Source organism: Vidua chalybeata, chromosome 1 (assembly GCF_026979565.1).
Source record: "Vidua chalybeata isolate OUT-0048 chromosome 1, bVidCha1 merged haplotype, whole genome shotgun sequence".
Taxonomy (NCBI): Eukaryota; Metazoa; Chordata; class Aves; order Passeriformes; family Viduidae; genus Vidua; species Vidua chalybeata.
This window is the reverse complement of record NC_071530.1, coordinates 43311958-43329068: the sequence shown is the minus strand read 5'-3', so window position 1 is coordinate 43329068 and position 17111 is coordinate 43311958. Positions and strand designations below refer to the sequence as shown.

The 17111-nt window shown below is 39.5% G+C and overlaps 1 protein-coding gene across 4 annotated transcripts in view; it reads left to right on the top strand.

The window, feature by feature from the left end:
- The window catches only part of CPNE4 (copine 4), a 225567-nt gene that overhangs the window by 103327 nt on the left and 105129 nt on the right, over positions 1-17111 (top strand). For all 4 annotated transcript variants that reach the window (XM_053958980.1, XM_053958999.1, XM_053958977.1 and 1 more), the window contains one exon: positions 10712-10891. In XM_053958980.1, the coding sequence (XP_053814955.1) occupies positions 10712-10891 (180 nt within the window). The remainder of the gene's footprint in view (positions 1-10711; positions 10892-17111) is intronic.

Sequence of the window (17111 nt, the reverse complement as noted above, 5' to 3'; positions counted from 1 at the left end):
TTCAATACCAGAATGTGTGCTTGTCAGTATAACTGGGAGAAGAACAATGCCCTACTCTATTTTCCTGGATTTTGCAGTAGTTCACAGAAAGGCTTCCACTGATGTGCCTGCGTAGTGGATCAAGCAGTTGGGAAGCCATGGCTGCAGCAAATGGTAACCCTTTTGAGAAGCTTCAAAAGATCCATGTGTAAAAGAAAGAGTGAGATACTTTATGATAGACTTCAGTTACAACAAATCTGTTATTTTTCTAGGCTGTCATTCGAACACATGGTCCAAATTCCCCAGCTGTCTGTGACAACTCAAACTGGTTTAAATGGACCTTGTAAATTGTTATTTCTGGTATAGGAATTCAGGAAAAACTGGTAAAGCACTGTGTACTTTGTGTAATAGTACATTGCCTTTCTTCTGTAATGACTCCATGATATAATTGATTGAGCAGTTGAAATACAACATTAAAAACAAATTATCAAATCTTTAATTATGAGTGCTTCATTAGAAAATTAATTTTCTAATGCCTGTATCAATTGACATAATTCATTAACCCATCTGAGAATCTATATTAGTTATGCTTAACTTACTTGGGTGTATGAGGCAGGAAATCTTTCTCAAGATAAATAAATTATCAAAATACATTTTATAGTCAGTTAATTAAAGAGGAAATTACTGAAGCAGCATAGACTTCTTATGTAGTATAATGTAGCCCTACTGATACTCAGGAAGCAAAGATCATCCCATCACCTGATGTTTCTCTGTTCTCAATTATGTGTAAATTATGAGAAATTGTATAATGTCAGATTTCTCCCCTGATCAATCCTGTGCCACCATGAACACTTCTCACTTCTAAAGGTCTCTGTGCAGGCTTAACTGCTGTTCAGCAACAGCAAATGTCTGCCCTGCTGTTCCAATGGGCTGACACTAGAACATATTTGTCAATCTGCTAAATCTTTTGTCCTCCAGGACATCAGGAAGAGAAGAAACATGACTGTAAATGCTGCAGAAGACTGGAGCCCTGTATGTGAGATTATCTGTCTGTACTAAAAATTAATTCTAGAAGTTAGTTTTGGAGTAATGAAAGATGGAATTAGCAAATAAATGCTTTGCATCCTGGTTAGAGTAAGTTTAAATTAATTTCTTTGTAGCCTCACGATGTAGCAGAATCTAATTGTGTGAGTACAGTATTCTGTTCATGAATTGAGGATTCCCAAGCAATAGCATTTGAAAAACTCAACCATCAGGTGCTTAGCAAATTTTAAATCATAGTCCATTTTTTGCATTTTTTGTTACTGTCATGCAGGCAAGGTCATCTGTTGTATTGTGAATGAAAATAATATTAAAAACAATTTCATTTTACAGTAAAGAACTTAAAAATTAGCTTATCGAGAGACATTAAAATATCATCTGTAAGGGGGAAAGTAGCTAAGCATTTGACACATAAAAACTCTCCCTTCTTGGACAGAAATAATCAACAAAACTGTGTTTCTCCATAGAAACAGATTTAAAAAGAGTAATCAAATAACAATGAAATTGCTTCAATGAAAACCTGTATTCCCAAGGCTCGCTTTCTAACCTGTGAGGGAAATTGTGTGGAGAAGATATGGCTGAAGAACTTCTAAATGGCTGCATAGTGCTCTGACTTTCAGACAGCTGCCAGGCACTAAACTGCTTGCTAGCAATTCATGGCAAATTAGGAGTGGAGCTAAATGGTAAAATATGTGAGTATTTTTGTTACCACTTCGAAGGACCAGTTTTGTCTTCTGCAGAACGCCTGTGTCCTCAGTGACATGTAAATTAAGATTTGATTAAAGCTCTTAGCATCAAATGAAATTTGTGGAATAGTAAATGGCAATCATCATGGTCTTTGAATAGCTGGGCTGTATCTGGGATATCAAGTAAAGAAAGACTGTGGCTTCAAGGCTCAGCTTGGAGGTGGCATTCAAGAGTTTTCAGTGAAAAAATTAATTTCTCTTCTTTCTTATGCCAGTGTAATCACAGCCGAGTGAATTATATCACCTTATCCCATAAGTTGATGCAGGTCATTATGCACTTGTGCTTGTTAAATATAACTTATGCTTACTTGTAGTTGTTAAATATACAAGGAAGCACAGCACATGGGTATCTCCTGCCACTATGTGATTTCTATTAGGTCCTTCTGTGTTGCTTATGATGGGGTCAGGATGTGTTGAGTACCTCAGAAGATGCATTCTTTCATCCCAAAAATTCTATAGTTGTCAATTTTATGTGATTGTTAAGGCTCAGAAATCTTACCAGAGTAAGATAAAGGGCGTTGGCATAATCATTGCTTGTCTCTATTAAATGACCCTGCAGGAGGTAATCTGGTGCAGGAACTCTTATTGCTACCTGCTGCAAAACACAGCTTGATGCATGGCCATGGTCACTCTGGAAGGTGTGACCTCCAGAATATCAGCTTCTGTAGATGCTGGCCTTGTGCAGAGGGAGTCAAGGAGTTTGCTGGGCTTCCTCACTAGGAAACTGTATGTGCAGATGCTCAAGCTTTTTATAGAAGATTATAAGAGAAACTAGTTATTTGGAAGTAAGCCTAAACTTTTCAGTACCCAAGAGGGTATTGTGTTAGGTCACCTCTTAGTGATAGCTCATAGCTAATTCATAATTCTTCATGGCTTAAGCAGGGATATGGAAAAAAGGGCCCTCTGCTGAGGCATGATCATTACTCTCTAAAGTGATAGTGAGGGCCAAAAGACTGCGACCTCTTAACCCCTGGGGGGAGCCTACCCTGGAGGCTAAATCCTTGTACTGCTTTGCAGGAGCTTCCACTGCTTGTCAAGAAGTTTCCCAAATCTATTATGCATAGCTGATTTGACATTCTCTCTTCAAACTTGTTCTTCTTATCTCTAGCTGGACTCAAAATGTTGCACAAAAGAATTCAGAATTACAAGTGCTCCCCTGTTAAATGTAAGATAATGTAAAATATCTTATGGAAAAAGGCAGTGCTATCTCTCTACCTTATCATGGTCCCTTCACTTTTCAGTCCAGTTAATCATTGTTCATTGGAAAAACCTTAATTGATGCTACATTAATGGTGTGCTCTGAAGAGACACTGTGCTTTTCAGGTTCACTGAGATGTTCTGCAACTGGCTTTTCAAAACTGGCTTGAATATTCACAGTGCAGCAGCTGGTGCATTGTTCTTTATAGTCCAGGGTCATTAGATGGGGAAAAGCTTCATGTTTTACAGTTTTTCCCCCCATGGAAGTTCTGCAGTTGGTCTCAGAGAAGTGGCAGCATTTATGTTTTTCTTCAGTTGAAATGTCCGGGCTGGAGTTCTTTGTTATTCCAGGCTTTATGTCAAATCTAAATTCACGGGAGGCAAAGTAAAGTTGGCTCACATGTTTTCCTCAGCATCCCTGAGCCTGGACTGGCCAGCCCACAAGTTCACCACCCCCTCTGTCCATGGGTGCTTCCCAGCGCAGATCTGGCAGACGGAGCAGAGTCAGAGCGGTGTCGGCAGCTGAGCTGACACAGAGAGAGCCCAAGAGGCCAGGCTGGCTCAGGGGTCAGTCCCTGATGTGTGTGTGTGCCACTGGGGCTCACTGGTAGCCCAGCCCAGCGTGACCCCGAGGCGCTGCTGTGCCGCTGGCCTGGTGTCCCTTCCTGCCCTCACACGCCCTGTGGTGACGCTGGTGTTGTTGGGGCTCGGCCGACATTGCCGCGCCTCCGGTGCTATGGCACTGCATTCATGTGTCAAGAAAACAAAAGCTGTATGTGGCATTTTAAGGCGTTCTTAGCCAGGAAAGTTAAAGTCATGTGGTGGGACATGGTTGCAATGTGTTTCTCTGGGAGATGTAGTATTTTATAATGTATAGAGAAGAGAATGCAGAGGGAGCCATGTGAAATAACCAGTGGCCTGGTGGCTCAGATGGTCCCCAATGGTGTGAGGCATGAAAGTTAGTGTTTCTGGTCTAAATCAGAGCAGACAGAGTCTGGTGTCCAGGAGCAGCCACTGGCTAATTTTCAAACCTTTCTAGGCAAAATTTTTGTCAAACCTCTGTTTAACCTGACTTCTTGTTTAACCCAAGTTCATGTTTGCACTCTTTCCCTGTAATACGCCTTATCATTTCTTTTCTTAAGGGACACAACAACTATGACTCACTCCCTGTGATACAGCTGGAGTCCCAGTAGCCATGTTACCAGAAAAACAGTTAAAAATCCAAGGAAATTACATTAAAGTCCAACAAGATAACAATTTTAATATGTTTGCTTTCATAACAGTCCATACAGTGTCTTAAAATTACCACTCTGGCCCAAAATATTTGGGTTTCATGACATTAAGCTGAGAAGACTTGGTGTTCTCTAACATCCAGAACTATTTGAATGAAATGAAAGTATTCCTTTCCAGAGGAGAGTAAACTAAAATCAGGTAGCTAGATCAGTCACGAACAGTGTGACTGTGCATTAATGCACTAGCAGAGCTCTTGCTTTTTTTCTCTTGTATTTGAACTTTCCAGAAGGACAGTGAGTGGGAGGGATACCTATGCACTTTTCCAGTATTTTTATGCAGCCTAGAAAGCTTAGGCTTACCAAGGAAATCAGTGATGACAACTGCACATGGTCTGAAAACTAAAGGGGACTGCTGTAGCTCCCTCAGAGATCTCTTTTGTTCCAGAAAACCAGTGATTCCCTTGGCACAAGGGCTCTCAACCAATTTCGGTCCTGCTTTCATCATACCGGGGACTGAGCAGCATTCTTTCCAATCCCGTGAAACTCCCCATTCTCTTCCTTAACAATGTCACCACAATTTGCCTGGCACTAGAATTGACCTGTATTGCACCCATGGGGTTTTTTTCATGTTTTCTAGCTGTGAGAGCTTGGAGTTGCTCAGATGAGACCCTGAAACCTGCACGGGCTTCAAGTCTGACAGGGTTCAGTACCGGCCCTCAAGTGCTGGCACTGAGTGACTGTGCAGTGACTGTTAGAGCTATTGTGAATGTTGTTTCTGAGTGAATGAGACAAACCACATGCAAGTACCTATCAACAATCTCATTTCTCTCTTCTTTTAAAAGCTATGAACATGTAAGGCAACTCCATCTGTGAACTTCTGGCAGAATTTTTACTTAGTGTATATAATAAATTATCTGCTTCCTGCTTCAGAGCAATGAGAAGTAACTGAGCAAGTAAAAGTAATCAAGCAGAGGCTGGTCAGTGGCTGTCAGCAGAGAAATGGGCTTTCTTAATGATGAACTTTTCAACTAAGAAATTACAATCCTGGTTTTCCTGTAATTTCAGTTATCTGGGCTGTTTCTATGTATTAGTTTTCCAGTGCTGGAAAGCAGGCCTTCATGGCTCTGACTTAGGGGGTTATAAGCTATCTAATACTTATATAGATACACAAATAAAAGAAATTAATTGCAAATAATTTAAAGGCCGTTCACATTAAATGCTTCTCTTCAAGCCAGCCTGTGGCAAAAGGTTTCTGCTGACATTGAGAAGATTTTGCTCAGGCCTGAACTCTACAGCCTGAAAATAATTAAGGATCTACTAATTTCATTCCACTGTTTTCAATCATCAATTAAACTGAAAATAAGGGCCATAAATTATGGTGACCTTTTCAATAACTTATCATTTGTGGGATAGAAATTTGAAAGCAGTGCTGTGAAAGCAGTGCTGTGAAAGTAGTGCTTGAAAGCAGTGCTGTGAAAGCACTGTGAATAATAAAAAATATATTAATAACTTCCTCGGAAACCAGCAAGCAAAGTGTAAATTGCTTTCTGCTTGGTATCAAATTTTCATGTAAGGTACTGTATCATGGAAATTTTCAGTCTTGTTAAGATTCAGATGACCTAAAAATAATGCTACCACTTCACCTCTGGACTTTTTGTCATCTCAGCTGACAAATGTGATTTTACTAGATTTAATCAGCATTTTATAATGACTTCTGTAGAAAATAGAGCCTGTTGGTTTTCCCTTGTTGGCCTCTAAAATATATAAGGAACAATGGGTCAAATTGTTGGACTAAGAAATTGCTAAAAATGTAACAACCACAAAAAACACATTCTGGTGGCACGCACTTTCTCTATTTAATGGAATTCGCATTTTTATGGCTCTTCAACTAGGTTTTTGCAATAAACACCGAAGGAACTGCAGCACCCATATTAATTTTCAGACCATCATTTTGTAGACCAAAGATCTTCCTTAGTTCATGAAGCAGCTATACCATTTTGTAAGCCTGATTAAAATTTTCCTCCTAAAATTGTCATTTTGGTGAGAACACAGTGAGTTCTTCATGGCCCTTGGCTGCTCTTCACCTCAAAGATGCCGAGAAACAACCAGTGAAGATGTGTTTCTTTTGTGCTAGTTGCATGTCTGCTAGAAATACAGTGGAGAGCAGATAGGTACCAATTATCTATGTGGGACATGGAGTTCTCCACATCACTAATCTGTGCTAAATACTCAAGCATGGCCTCGAGGTGCAGAGCTTTGAGTCCTGTAGACAATTCCCCATTTTCCTGATTTCCAAGAACATAGTGAGAAAGTTGGTTTTTTGATCACTTGAAAGCTCTAGATACCAGGTGACACTAAGCTTCTATGTAATCTTTGTTCATCCTTGTATATGCAATAGCTTAAACTTCATCTAATTTTGATAGAAGATGATTAAAAATCCCCCTTGGGCTAGATCTTTTCCCTTGGCTTCACTTCTCAACTAATGGTGGAAGATGGAGTGGAGATCCCTAGTCGATACTTCAACCATTGAATTACTTCTTTGTCAGTGATTTTTTTTCTAGGATAAAGAACTGCTTCCTCAGTTCTCAGAAGACACCATATTTATCACAGTTTTGCAAAACTCACTGCTTTTCAGCAGCTCACAGAAAAAAAGATATAAACAGCATAAGAAACCTGAATTTTAGTATTTGTTCATCTGTCCTTGTGCCTTCTTTGATTTGGTGCTATCTGACTGCAGGGACAGTTTTGCAGTTCTTCAGCAGTGATGGTAGGCAAACAGGGAAACAGGCAAACATTTCTGACAACTGTCCATCCATGTCAACGGTACAAAGAGAAACCAGCTTTCAAACTCAGCATCCAACTCCCTGCGAGTTTGACAAGAGGATTCAGAAGGCCCGTTTTCTTTCCTATATTTTAATTCCTGCTGTTGAGATGGCACTTTGCACTGTGGATGCCAACTTTGGTGTTTGTATGTCATTCATAGTTCCCCAAGGGGAATCTCACAGGGTGGCTGCATCCAGATGGGCCTGCCAAGTAATCCTGGCTACTCAGCAGGGTGCCACCTTCTGTGAAATGACAAGGACCTAAAGAGATGAAGAGGGAAAGCAGTGTGAGTCCATCCCAGGAGGTGAAGATGCAAGTCCTTTTCTCTGTTTAAATTGTCCTTGAAGGGAAAGTGCAGATGAAGCTGCACCATGAAGCAGATGTTCGGATCGTGGTGTCGGATGAACGCTGCTCTTTTTAAGGTCAGTTTTACCTCTTGAAACAGCCCAAAGGTGCATGTAGCTGTCAATTGTTTCTTTTGAAAATTTGTTCTGCTTCAGTGAGTTGGAGAAATTCCTTGTTCTAGCAAAGTCCCAAAATAACAGATGGCTCATATGTCAGGCATCAGCAAATCCTGAAGTTGTGGGCATGACCCCTGTCCATGTCCTGTTGAAAAATCTGCATCTCGTCAGGATTAGGGTTTTCTGAAACAAGAACAAAAGTGTAAGTTCCACTCACTTACAACATACTGTTGTTGGATTTTAAAGCTGTCTTCTCCAAAAGTAATGGAGATTTAGTGCTCTTCATTATGTTTTAGAAAACATTTATGTGGAGAAATTGTAACTTCCTGAGTGCTGAGTTAATGAGGCTGGGCAAAGCTACACTGTGTTTTCTTTAAGCATTTGAGCCTTCATCATCCATATAAGTGAAAGTGCTGTAAGTGATTTTGGGTGACAGCAGGACTAAGGGCATATGGCTTGAGGCTTACATCTTGTCAGACTGCTATGAACCCATATTTTGGGTCAGCATGGAGGATGACACCATATTTTGATTGAAATTAAACAGGTCCTGCAGGTATTAGGGTAACTTGTAGACAAAACCAGGTCAGATTGTTGTTTTTTTTTTTTTTTCTTTTGTTTTGTTTTGTTTTTGTAAATGTCTGCAGCCCCATAGATCATGAACTTTTTGATAGTTATCAGCATGAAAATGCACTTGGCAATAAATAGTATTTTCACCAGTTTTCATTAAGGTTTCACACTCATCCAGCATTTCTAAAGAGAGGCTTTATGATTGAATATGAGAGCAAGAATACTGAAGAAAGAACAGCCTTTAAAAAGTGACAGGAATCAAATGGACATTAAACCTTGTGTTTATGCAGCATCTCCTAACCAGAGTGTTCCGTGAGAGCTGGGGAATTTTTTGAGCTGTTCTGTTTGCCACTGCTTCTTCATCACGAGTCACTCCAGCAGGTTCTCAGTGTTCAGCCCTGCTGCACAGTAATCAAAGCCAGGGAGTGGAGCTGGGCTTTCCATGCTGAGAATGCTTCCTGACTATCTAGTGAAGGAGTAGCTGTGATGTATGCTGACAAAGCAGACCAGGGCCAAGGTGGTCTAATAGGGGTTAATGCTATAGCTGATGGCTGAGGGAGGCACAAAGAATTTTGTATTGTTTGTGGAGCTGTTGGCATTGCTTCTTTCGATACAGATTTTTCTCATGTAATCTCATGCTCTGACATGTTGGCTTGATGTATCATCTCAATAATGTGGGAAGATGGGGAAATTCAGTAAAATGGCTATATTTCAGTACGATGTCTGTCAAGGGAAGGATGTCCGTCAATCACAGGCTGAAAAAGCAAACAATGTCTTATCTCTGTGTGAGACTAAAATTTTTAATGTCCCTGTGAAGACCTGGGCCTCCATTTTCAGGCACTTTACTCCCTTGAGCAGCCACATATTTAACCTGTGTTGACTGCAAGTGTAAATCTTGATGTGTTTCACAGTGGAGAACCCTTTCCAGCAGAAAGGAAGAGATGAAGTGAAACTAACAGAAACTTCAGTTACTGCCTGAGATCTGCTGGACCAATGAAGCAATTAAAATGATGCTATTGAATTGACAGTTTTTACACAAGGAGTAAGTTTAGGAGATTGCTGTGGCTATGAAAAAGATTTAAAACCATTAATTTAAATATTTTGATTAATGGGTCTGATGGAGCACTAGTTCGTGAGATAAGCATTGTTCTGAAATGAATAAGAACACTTTTCACTTAGGTCTCAGGAATGTCTCAGTGAACTTATTAGTCATCATTATCTAACATAAGAAATATTTCTCTTTGTAGCAGTAATAGTGATTTGGAGTCATACTGATTGCTAGTGGAGATAACAAAACATTTTTTGAGATAGACCAGCATCTGAATGAAGGTGGCTGGTGTCCTTTCCCACCTTATATTACTCTTATTATTCTCTGCATGACTGATGTCAAACCCATAATTTTCAGGTAGTCTATGCAAATTTATTAAGAATGAATATGTAAGTAAGGTTGCTTTCTTTCCTCTTTGTGATGGTCTCATCCTGGCATAGTTAGAGCACATTGACACAGCTGTGTGAGAAGGCAGCAATGGTAACACTGGTTTGCATCTGTTCCTTGAGTGGTAGCATCTGTTTGATGATTAGCTAAAGGATTTCGGCTGTCAGAGCTGTCAATCTGACACCTTTGATGAGCACTAAAATAAATCTGTTCTACCAGGAACTGTTCATTTTTTAACCTGTTTTTGATTTGCTTTACTCTTTGTGTCCTTGCTGATAACTACTAGAAAGGCTAATGCATTATAAACTCTGAAAAGTGAAGCAAGCAGCTGTCATTTTTTTGCCCAACAGATGTTCCTGATCAGGAATCAGACAAAGAATCTCATCACTCTTCCTCTGAGCAATTTAATTTGTCTGTTCCATGGCACACCAGCCACCTCCTATCTAGTCACTGATGTGCCCAAGTCCTACTTAATTTCAGGATCAGTTCCTTTAATCTTACAGAATTATTAAAGTTTTTTTCTGTGCCAGGGCAAAGAGAGTAGAAAAAAGGAAATTGCTTCATTGCTTATGTTGTCATCAATGATGCATCATAATGAAAAATAACAAACACCTATTTCAAAAATAGGAAACCCAACTACTACATCTTAAGAGAACTAGAAAGTAATCTATAAGCACTTTTTTTAAAAGAAATAGCAATATAGATTTAATGATGTTTCTTTACAAGTTTTAAGACTCCAAGGTAGGAATAAACACTGTGTAACCCATCAGATTCTTATGATGTAAATAAGCATGGAAAAATTTATATATTTTTAAGAAAAGCTGTTGCTGTGGATCCAGTTCTCCACTCTTTAATCATGCAAATTGTCTGAAATGAGTAATTACTGACAGTGTTACTCTCTTTTCCATTTACTTTGATGAGACTGTATCACTCTGCTGCTGTTTTGTAGTGATGGATGGGTACTGCTGGAGATGTAAATTCTGTAGTTTATTTCCCAGTTATTCTGCTAAAGACTTGCTGGAAGGGAGAGGCAAGGGAAGGTGGTCTTGTGCTTGTGGTCGGGCCAGCACAGAAAGGGCAGCTGCTGCTGACAGTACAAACAGGACTGTCCATGGCCACAGTCCCAGCTGTCAGTCCTGATAAATGAGCAAAGTGTATTTCAGGTGCTCATGGTTGTCCATCACTGGTAGAAAGAGAAGCAACTCATGTGACTTCTTTTTGACTTGACAGGTTGACAGGACAGAAGTGATTCGAACCTGTATAAATCCTGTCTTCTCCAAGCTGTTCACGGTGGACTTCTATTTTGAAGAGGTGCAGCGATTGCGGTTTGAGGTCCATGACATTAGCAGCAATCACAATGGGCTGAAGGAAGCAGATTTCCTCGGTGGCATGGAGTGCACGCTTGGACAAGTAAGTGTCAGTGCCATTTTCCTCCTTGTTGCTCATTTTTTGTATATATATGAAATATGTTCTTTGTTGAGTGACTGATGGGTGAGATTTGTGGCAAAATTATAAATTGGTGCTTTGAATGGGATAATTGAGAACTTTTGCTGGTTTGTTTTACTGCTGTAGTACAGCTTCAAGTCAGCCAGTGCTTAGAGGAAATGGAAGATCAGTGATTGGCTATGGACACTGAAAGCCCATGCTCGTTGGGCATTGGAAAATAGACTGATTTTGAAGAAAGCTATTGTTCCTAACATTGCATGGGATTTAAAGCAAGTTCCAAGTCCAAGAAACACTTAGAAATACACTTTATTCACAGAGGGTAGTGCCTGGTGATGTGGCAAATAGAGAGATAGGGTTGGATTCATGTCCCTGACTCTCAGTCATCCAAAAGTTAGGTGTCTAGACTAAGTTACTCTTCTGATTTCCATCTTTAGTTCAATGAAGAGAAACAGACAGTTCCAACTGTTGATTCATTCTGCCTGACACCTATCCTAGATTAGGATAAATTGTCTTTAAGAGATACCTGTCTTTCCTCATCAGTTGTCAAGAGAGTCTAGACAGCTGGCTTAGGGGAGATACTTAACTTTTTTGATTACTAAATTTAAGGGTGATGAGTCCTACCCACAAGATCAATATCTAGATATCATCATAGCCAACTCTGTGGTGAATTCCCACACTGCTGACTAGTGGCACACTGCAGTGTCACAGGCATAATTGTTTATTTCAGACTGCCAGAGTTTTTGTCATGCAGGGTTTCATAGCACAGATTTCTGCTCTGTCCATAATGGCAATGCCAAATTTCACTCTGCTGAGTGTAAATTTGTTGTCCATGCTGTGTGCCAAGAGCGGGAAGTGCTTTTGTTTAGATTTTCCTTTGCAGTGCTTCCACATAGATTTGTATTATGAACAGGACAGGGTGTCATGGAAGATGCTGCAAAACTTTGGTTCCCTGTTTTCTCACCTTTTGTTGCTCATCACTCAGCCCCAGCACACAGGAATCACTTTGATCTTCTTCCCACAGCTATTGGGCCAAACATGCTGGATGATGAAAAGTCCTCTCAGCAAGAGAAATAATATTAAATATGTGCATTTGCTAAATTGGAAGCTCAAAATAAAGATGTTGGTATTTAGGATATTTACAGTGCACTAAAAAGTCTGTTCCTTTTGACAGAATTGTTGTGGTCTTGATCAATGAAAATAAGCTATCCTATAACACCAAGGGGAATGGGAAACAAAGCAAAATGTTATTATAATGTTCTTCTTGCTTAATTGGCTTGAAAAAGAAGTGGGGGGGGGAAATGTCACTGCTGCTGCCTGTAGCATAAATATCTTTATAATGATTTGATTGCTATAAATAGCACACACTGGGTTGTTTGCAGTGTAATTTTAATGGTAACCAAGAAAAAATAACAGTGTGAATTCTGTTCACAGTAATATAGCTTGGAGGACTCTGATCTCATATATAGTCTTTTTTTGGTGGTGTTCCTTCTTCCCCCTTTTCTAGTTTTTTGCCTTTATAGAATTTTAAACTGATTTAGGAAATTCCAGAATAGTAGCATTGGAATTGTCATCCAAGTCAAGCCTTTGTGAAGACTCCAAAGTTGACAGTCCTACAGCACAGGCTGTACACATGGAGCTTACACTCTTGCTTAGCTGTATGGTGTAATTACAGCATTCTTTTAATGAAGATAATAGACCCATGGCTTTTCTTGAGACAATTTTGACATGAATTTGTTGTCTACATCATTTTAATCCCTGAATAGAACAAAATGTTTTGTAAGAGTGTGTGTCAGCCTCCCAGCTCACTTTCCCAGTGCAAGTAGGTCTTACTGAGACATCCAGTAAGGCTGTAGATTTTTAGGTATAGTCTGAAAGACTGATGCCCTTCCCACCCCCCATAGAAGTGCCAACCTCTATTACTCTCTTCTAGGTAACAGTTGATGTCTAAGAGATTCAGTGCTACCTGTACCTGTTTGTAGATCATCACTTAGATGTGTGGCAAACCTGCATGTTTACCCAAATCATGTAATTCTTCTATCAAAATCAAAATGAGTATGAATAATAACTGCTGGGAAAGACAATAGCATGGTTATACAGTAAGTTCACAGAGAGGAGTGAATTTTATCTTTATTCTGATCTCAGTCTCACATGTAGCCTATCCAATAGGTACAAGTTTGTCAGAAATTTGGGGTCCTGGATGTGAATGATGAAAAAATGCATTCCTTTGGAAGGTTTCAATAATCTCCTTCCAAATGCTGTAATAAATCTGTGTCTTCCATGAGAGTGATGAGGGCAGTGTCTTATAGGCTGTTAGATCCTGAGACACATACTGTCTAGAGACATCCCACTGGATTTTCTTAGAGATTTATTATTATTTTCTTATAAGATTTATTTATACTGCTCTTGCCAGGACAAGACAGTACTGTGCCTCTACTGGTAAAATACTGTGGTTAGCAACATCCTGGCTTGCAGTCATACCTGGATATGAAGAGCAGATTCATCAACAGGAATTTCTTATGCTGCAACATTTTAAACATGGTAGAACAAATGGTTGTGGGTAGATACCTGATGAATGTAAATACATAAATGTCAACATGCTAAGTAGAAACATTTCCTCAGAGCTATTTGTTTTGTCCATCACACTCAAAAGTTTCCCTTCCAGACAAAACAAGAGCAGATTATCTCTTGAAGGGTTTGACAGGAACAGGCTTAGCATGAGGTGTTTAGGGATTTTTTTGTGTGCGTTTTTAAGAACTAAAAATCTGTTCCTTGCACTGAGAAAGGCTCTTTCTACATTAGTTTCCCAGCTTCTTGAGTTCATGGTAATGTGCAGATTGGCAGAATTTTAACAAATATGTTCTCCACAGTCGGAATGATAACCAGATCAAACAAACCCTAAAATATTAGAGAAGGAAGGAAAGTCGAAAGTGCAAACAAATTTATCCCAGTTAGCAGCATAATCTTAAAATATGGTCTGCAATTACATGTAGTTTATAAAACTGAGTTTTTCAATGAACTTCACATCAAGAGAATATACCATACTCCAAGCAGTTGTTTGTGTTGTACTGTTTAAATAAAGTGACATTGTTAAATGGTAGGTTAAGGTGCATAACTAAAAACTGTAATTTTTTAAAATATGCTATTATTTTAAATTTTTCATTCAATTTCTAATTAAATGCATAAAGCTAATATCTAATAATACCCAGTTTTATAGTCATATGACAGCTATTTAATAAAGGAAACTGTACCATATTTTGCTTGTAACCTCACAAAGATTATTCTTATTTGGGAGCATATTTGTGAAATTAGATTCATAGAATCCCAGCAGGGTTTGGTTGGAGGGGCCCTTAAAGACCATCTAATTCCAACTCCATGGGCAAGGACACCTTCCACTAGACCAGGTTGCTCCAAGCCTCATCCAGCCTGGCATTGAACACTTCTAGCAATGAGGCGTCCATAATTCCTCTGGGCAATCTCTTTAGTGCCTCACTACCCTCATAGTGAAATTACCTCCTAATATCTAGTCTAAATCCACCCTCTTTCAGTTTAAAGACATCAGCCCTTGTCCTGCCACTCCATCCCCTTGTAAAAAGTCCCTCTGCAGCTCTCTTGTAGCTCCCTTTAAGTACAGGAAGGTGCTGGAGGCTCTCCCCAGAACCTTCTCTTCTCCAGGCTGAACCCCAACTGTCTCAGCCTGTCTCCACAAGGAGAGGTGTTCCACCCCTCTGACCCCCTCTTCATGGCCCTCCTCTGGAGACCCAAAACTGGATGCATTGCTCTGGGTAGTGTCTCTGGAGCAAATCCTTAGTGGGCTTTACTTGAAGTGTGACACATGGAAGTGGCATAGCCATTTTGGAGTGTGTGCTCTTCCTGTTCATATCATAAAGTAATTTAAGTGAGGAGGGATCACTGGGGTCTCCAGTTCAATCTGCTGCTCAAAACAGAGCAGGTTGCTCAGGAGCTTCTCCAGTCCAGTCTTGAATGTCTCCAAGGATGGAGTTATCACATCATCTCTGTGATCTCTATCACATCATTGTCTCAGTGTTTGGCACCCTCACAATAGTGATGGCTTCCTGTGCATAAGCAGAGGCATAGTGAACCCTCACTTCCACATCATGTGGAAACATTTACAATTACTTTTAGTAGTCTTCAAATGGCAAAAGAAAGCCTGAATTTGCAAAGTAAAAATAACCAGAGTTGGTATGGCTTAGTTTAAGCTGGTCTTGCTTAGGGAGGAAGGCAGTAATACCAGCCTTCTTGAGCTGCTGCTATAAATGACAGCTTTCAGTTTGGAGTGGGAGTGTTGGGGTAGAGCAGTGGTTTGGCACTGTGTTTTCTGCTTCAACAGAAATGGCTTGGGATGCTCCATGAGGCTGAGCATCTGCCCACTAATCTTCTAACTCTTCTAACACTCTAAATAGTTACTGTTCTTTGCATAGGCACTGGCAAGCAGGGGCACCCATACACAGCTTTGTAGTGATAAGCAGTGAAATCACAACCAGTAGTATTTTAATTGCCATCTTGGGCCACCATTCTATAAAGGTGATCTCTTGTTTTCTTACAGGTGCTTTAGATGCTATGAATCAGTTCATGCGACGTCATGGTTTTACAGATGTCTGTAACTTTGTAGAGTAGATTCTTCCCTCTTTCCACTTCGTTTTTCCCCTTCCCTGTGCCTAGGTAAAGTGTTGAGGCACTCCACTCACCTAAGCTAATAATTTCCAACTGAATCCTCACCAAGTCTCTGAGGGTTTTGTACTTCTGTTGCTTTTTGGTTGCTTACAAAATCTGTAATTGTTTTGCGTGTCAGGAGATAGATTGATTTTTGTTTAATGGGTCAGGGTTTTATGTACGTGAAAAAAAAAGCAATGGGGAAAAATATTAGATTGAAAAGCACAGTCAGAAATTTAACAGTCTGATTTTCATGGTATTCAGCTGGGATAGTGTGGTGGTTTGACCTTGGTTGGGGTGCATGGTATGGAATTAGGATTTGTTTTGGGGGTGAGCTGGCCTCCCAGGATCTTGTCCACCCTCAACTCCTTGATGATGTTGAGAGACAATGCTGATGCTGTGCCCACCCTGCTCAGCAGTCGCCAAACCCTGGTGTGTTATCCACACCTTTCCAGGTACCAATGCACAGCACAGATCTGCTGTTGAAAATGAACCTAAAACAGACAGCAAAACCCCAAATCCAGGTCCTGTTCTGTTTATATGTTAGTGCCTTCATATGTCATGAGCTTCTAAAGCTCTCTTATTGGTATAATTCAGATTTATATTCCATACATTTTATAGAACATTGAAATTGCATCATATAGGACAGTAAGGGCTCAAACCTTCTAATAACCAAAGTTAATTTCTTAACTACACAGTAATTATCAGGTGGTTGGCTTAGAAAGACCTTTTTTCCTTTGAAGTTTCACCCAGAACTTTTAGTCTATTCTTTAAGAGCTCACAAAATCTATTTCAATGAATAACTATTTTCTAATGAGAACTAAACAAACATTGCCAAGACATTTTTAATTACTGCTCAGCTGCACATACAACACCATTAAATTATGGGAACCAGTAAAGTTTTTCTTAAATGCTGCGAACCACCCCAGCTCTGTGAGTTGGGTTATTCTCTGTGACATATTTTGTGGGAATAGCCTTTGTGACTTTTCTTCCATTACTTACTATGGTTGATCTTTGCTATTTTCAAATTTGGGATTTTATCCCTTTTTTGAATGTATAGAATTGATTATGTTAAAATATTGTTACTCCCTTATTTGCTCAACTAGTAGCAGAAGAAAGCTGCAGAGATGTAAATCTTTTCATGTCAAGAACATTTTCAAGGATTATTATGAGATTTAATATTATCCATACACCCAATTTGTGTACAAATTGGATTGAAAATCTTCCTTCTCAGTAATGAATATAATTGTTTCTCATGTGTTTTTCATAATATATGCCATTAGCAGATTATGCACTTGAAAAAGCTGACTGATTATTAGTTCAATTTCAGCCATTGCAAATCCCCTTGCTCTTGAATTAGAGAAAGGCTAAAAGAGTCATGATTGCACCTGAATTAATTAAAACTGAAACAGTTTGCATGAGAATATTTGTTTAATAGACTGTTGACTGCTTCTGTGGTGCAAAAGACATATGACCAGCTTTTTTCAAGGTATTTGAATTCCTAAATCTCATT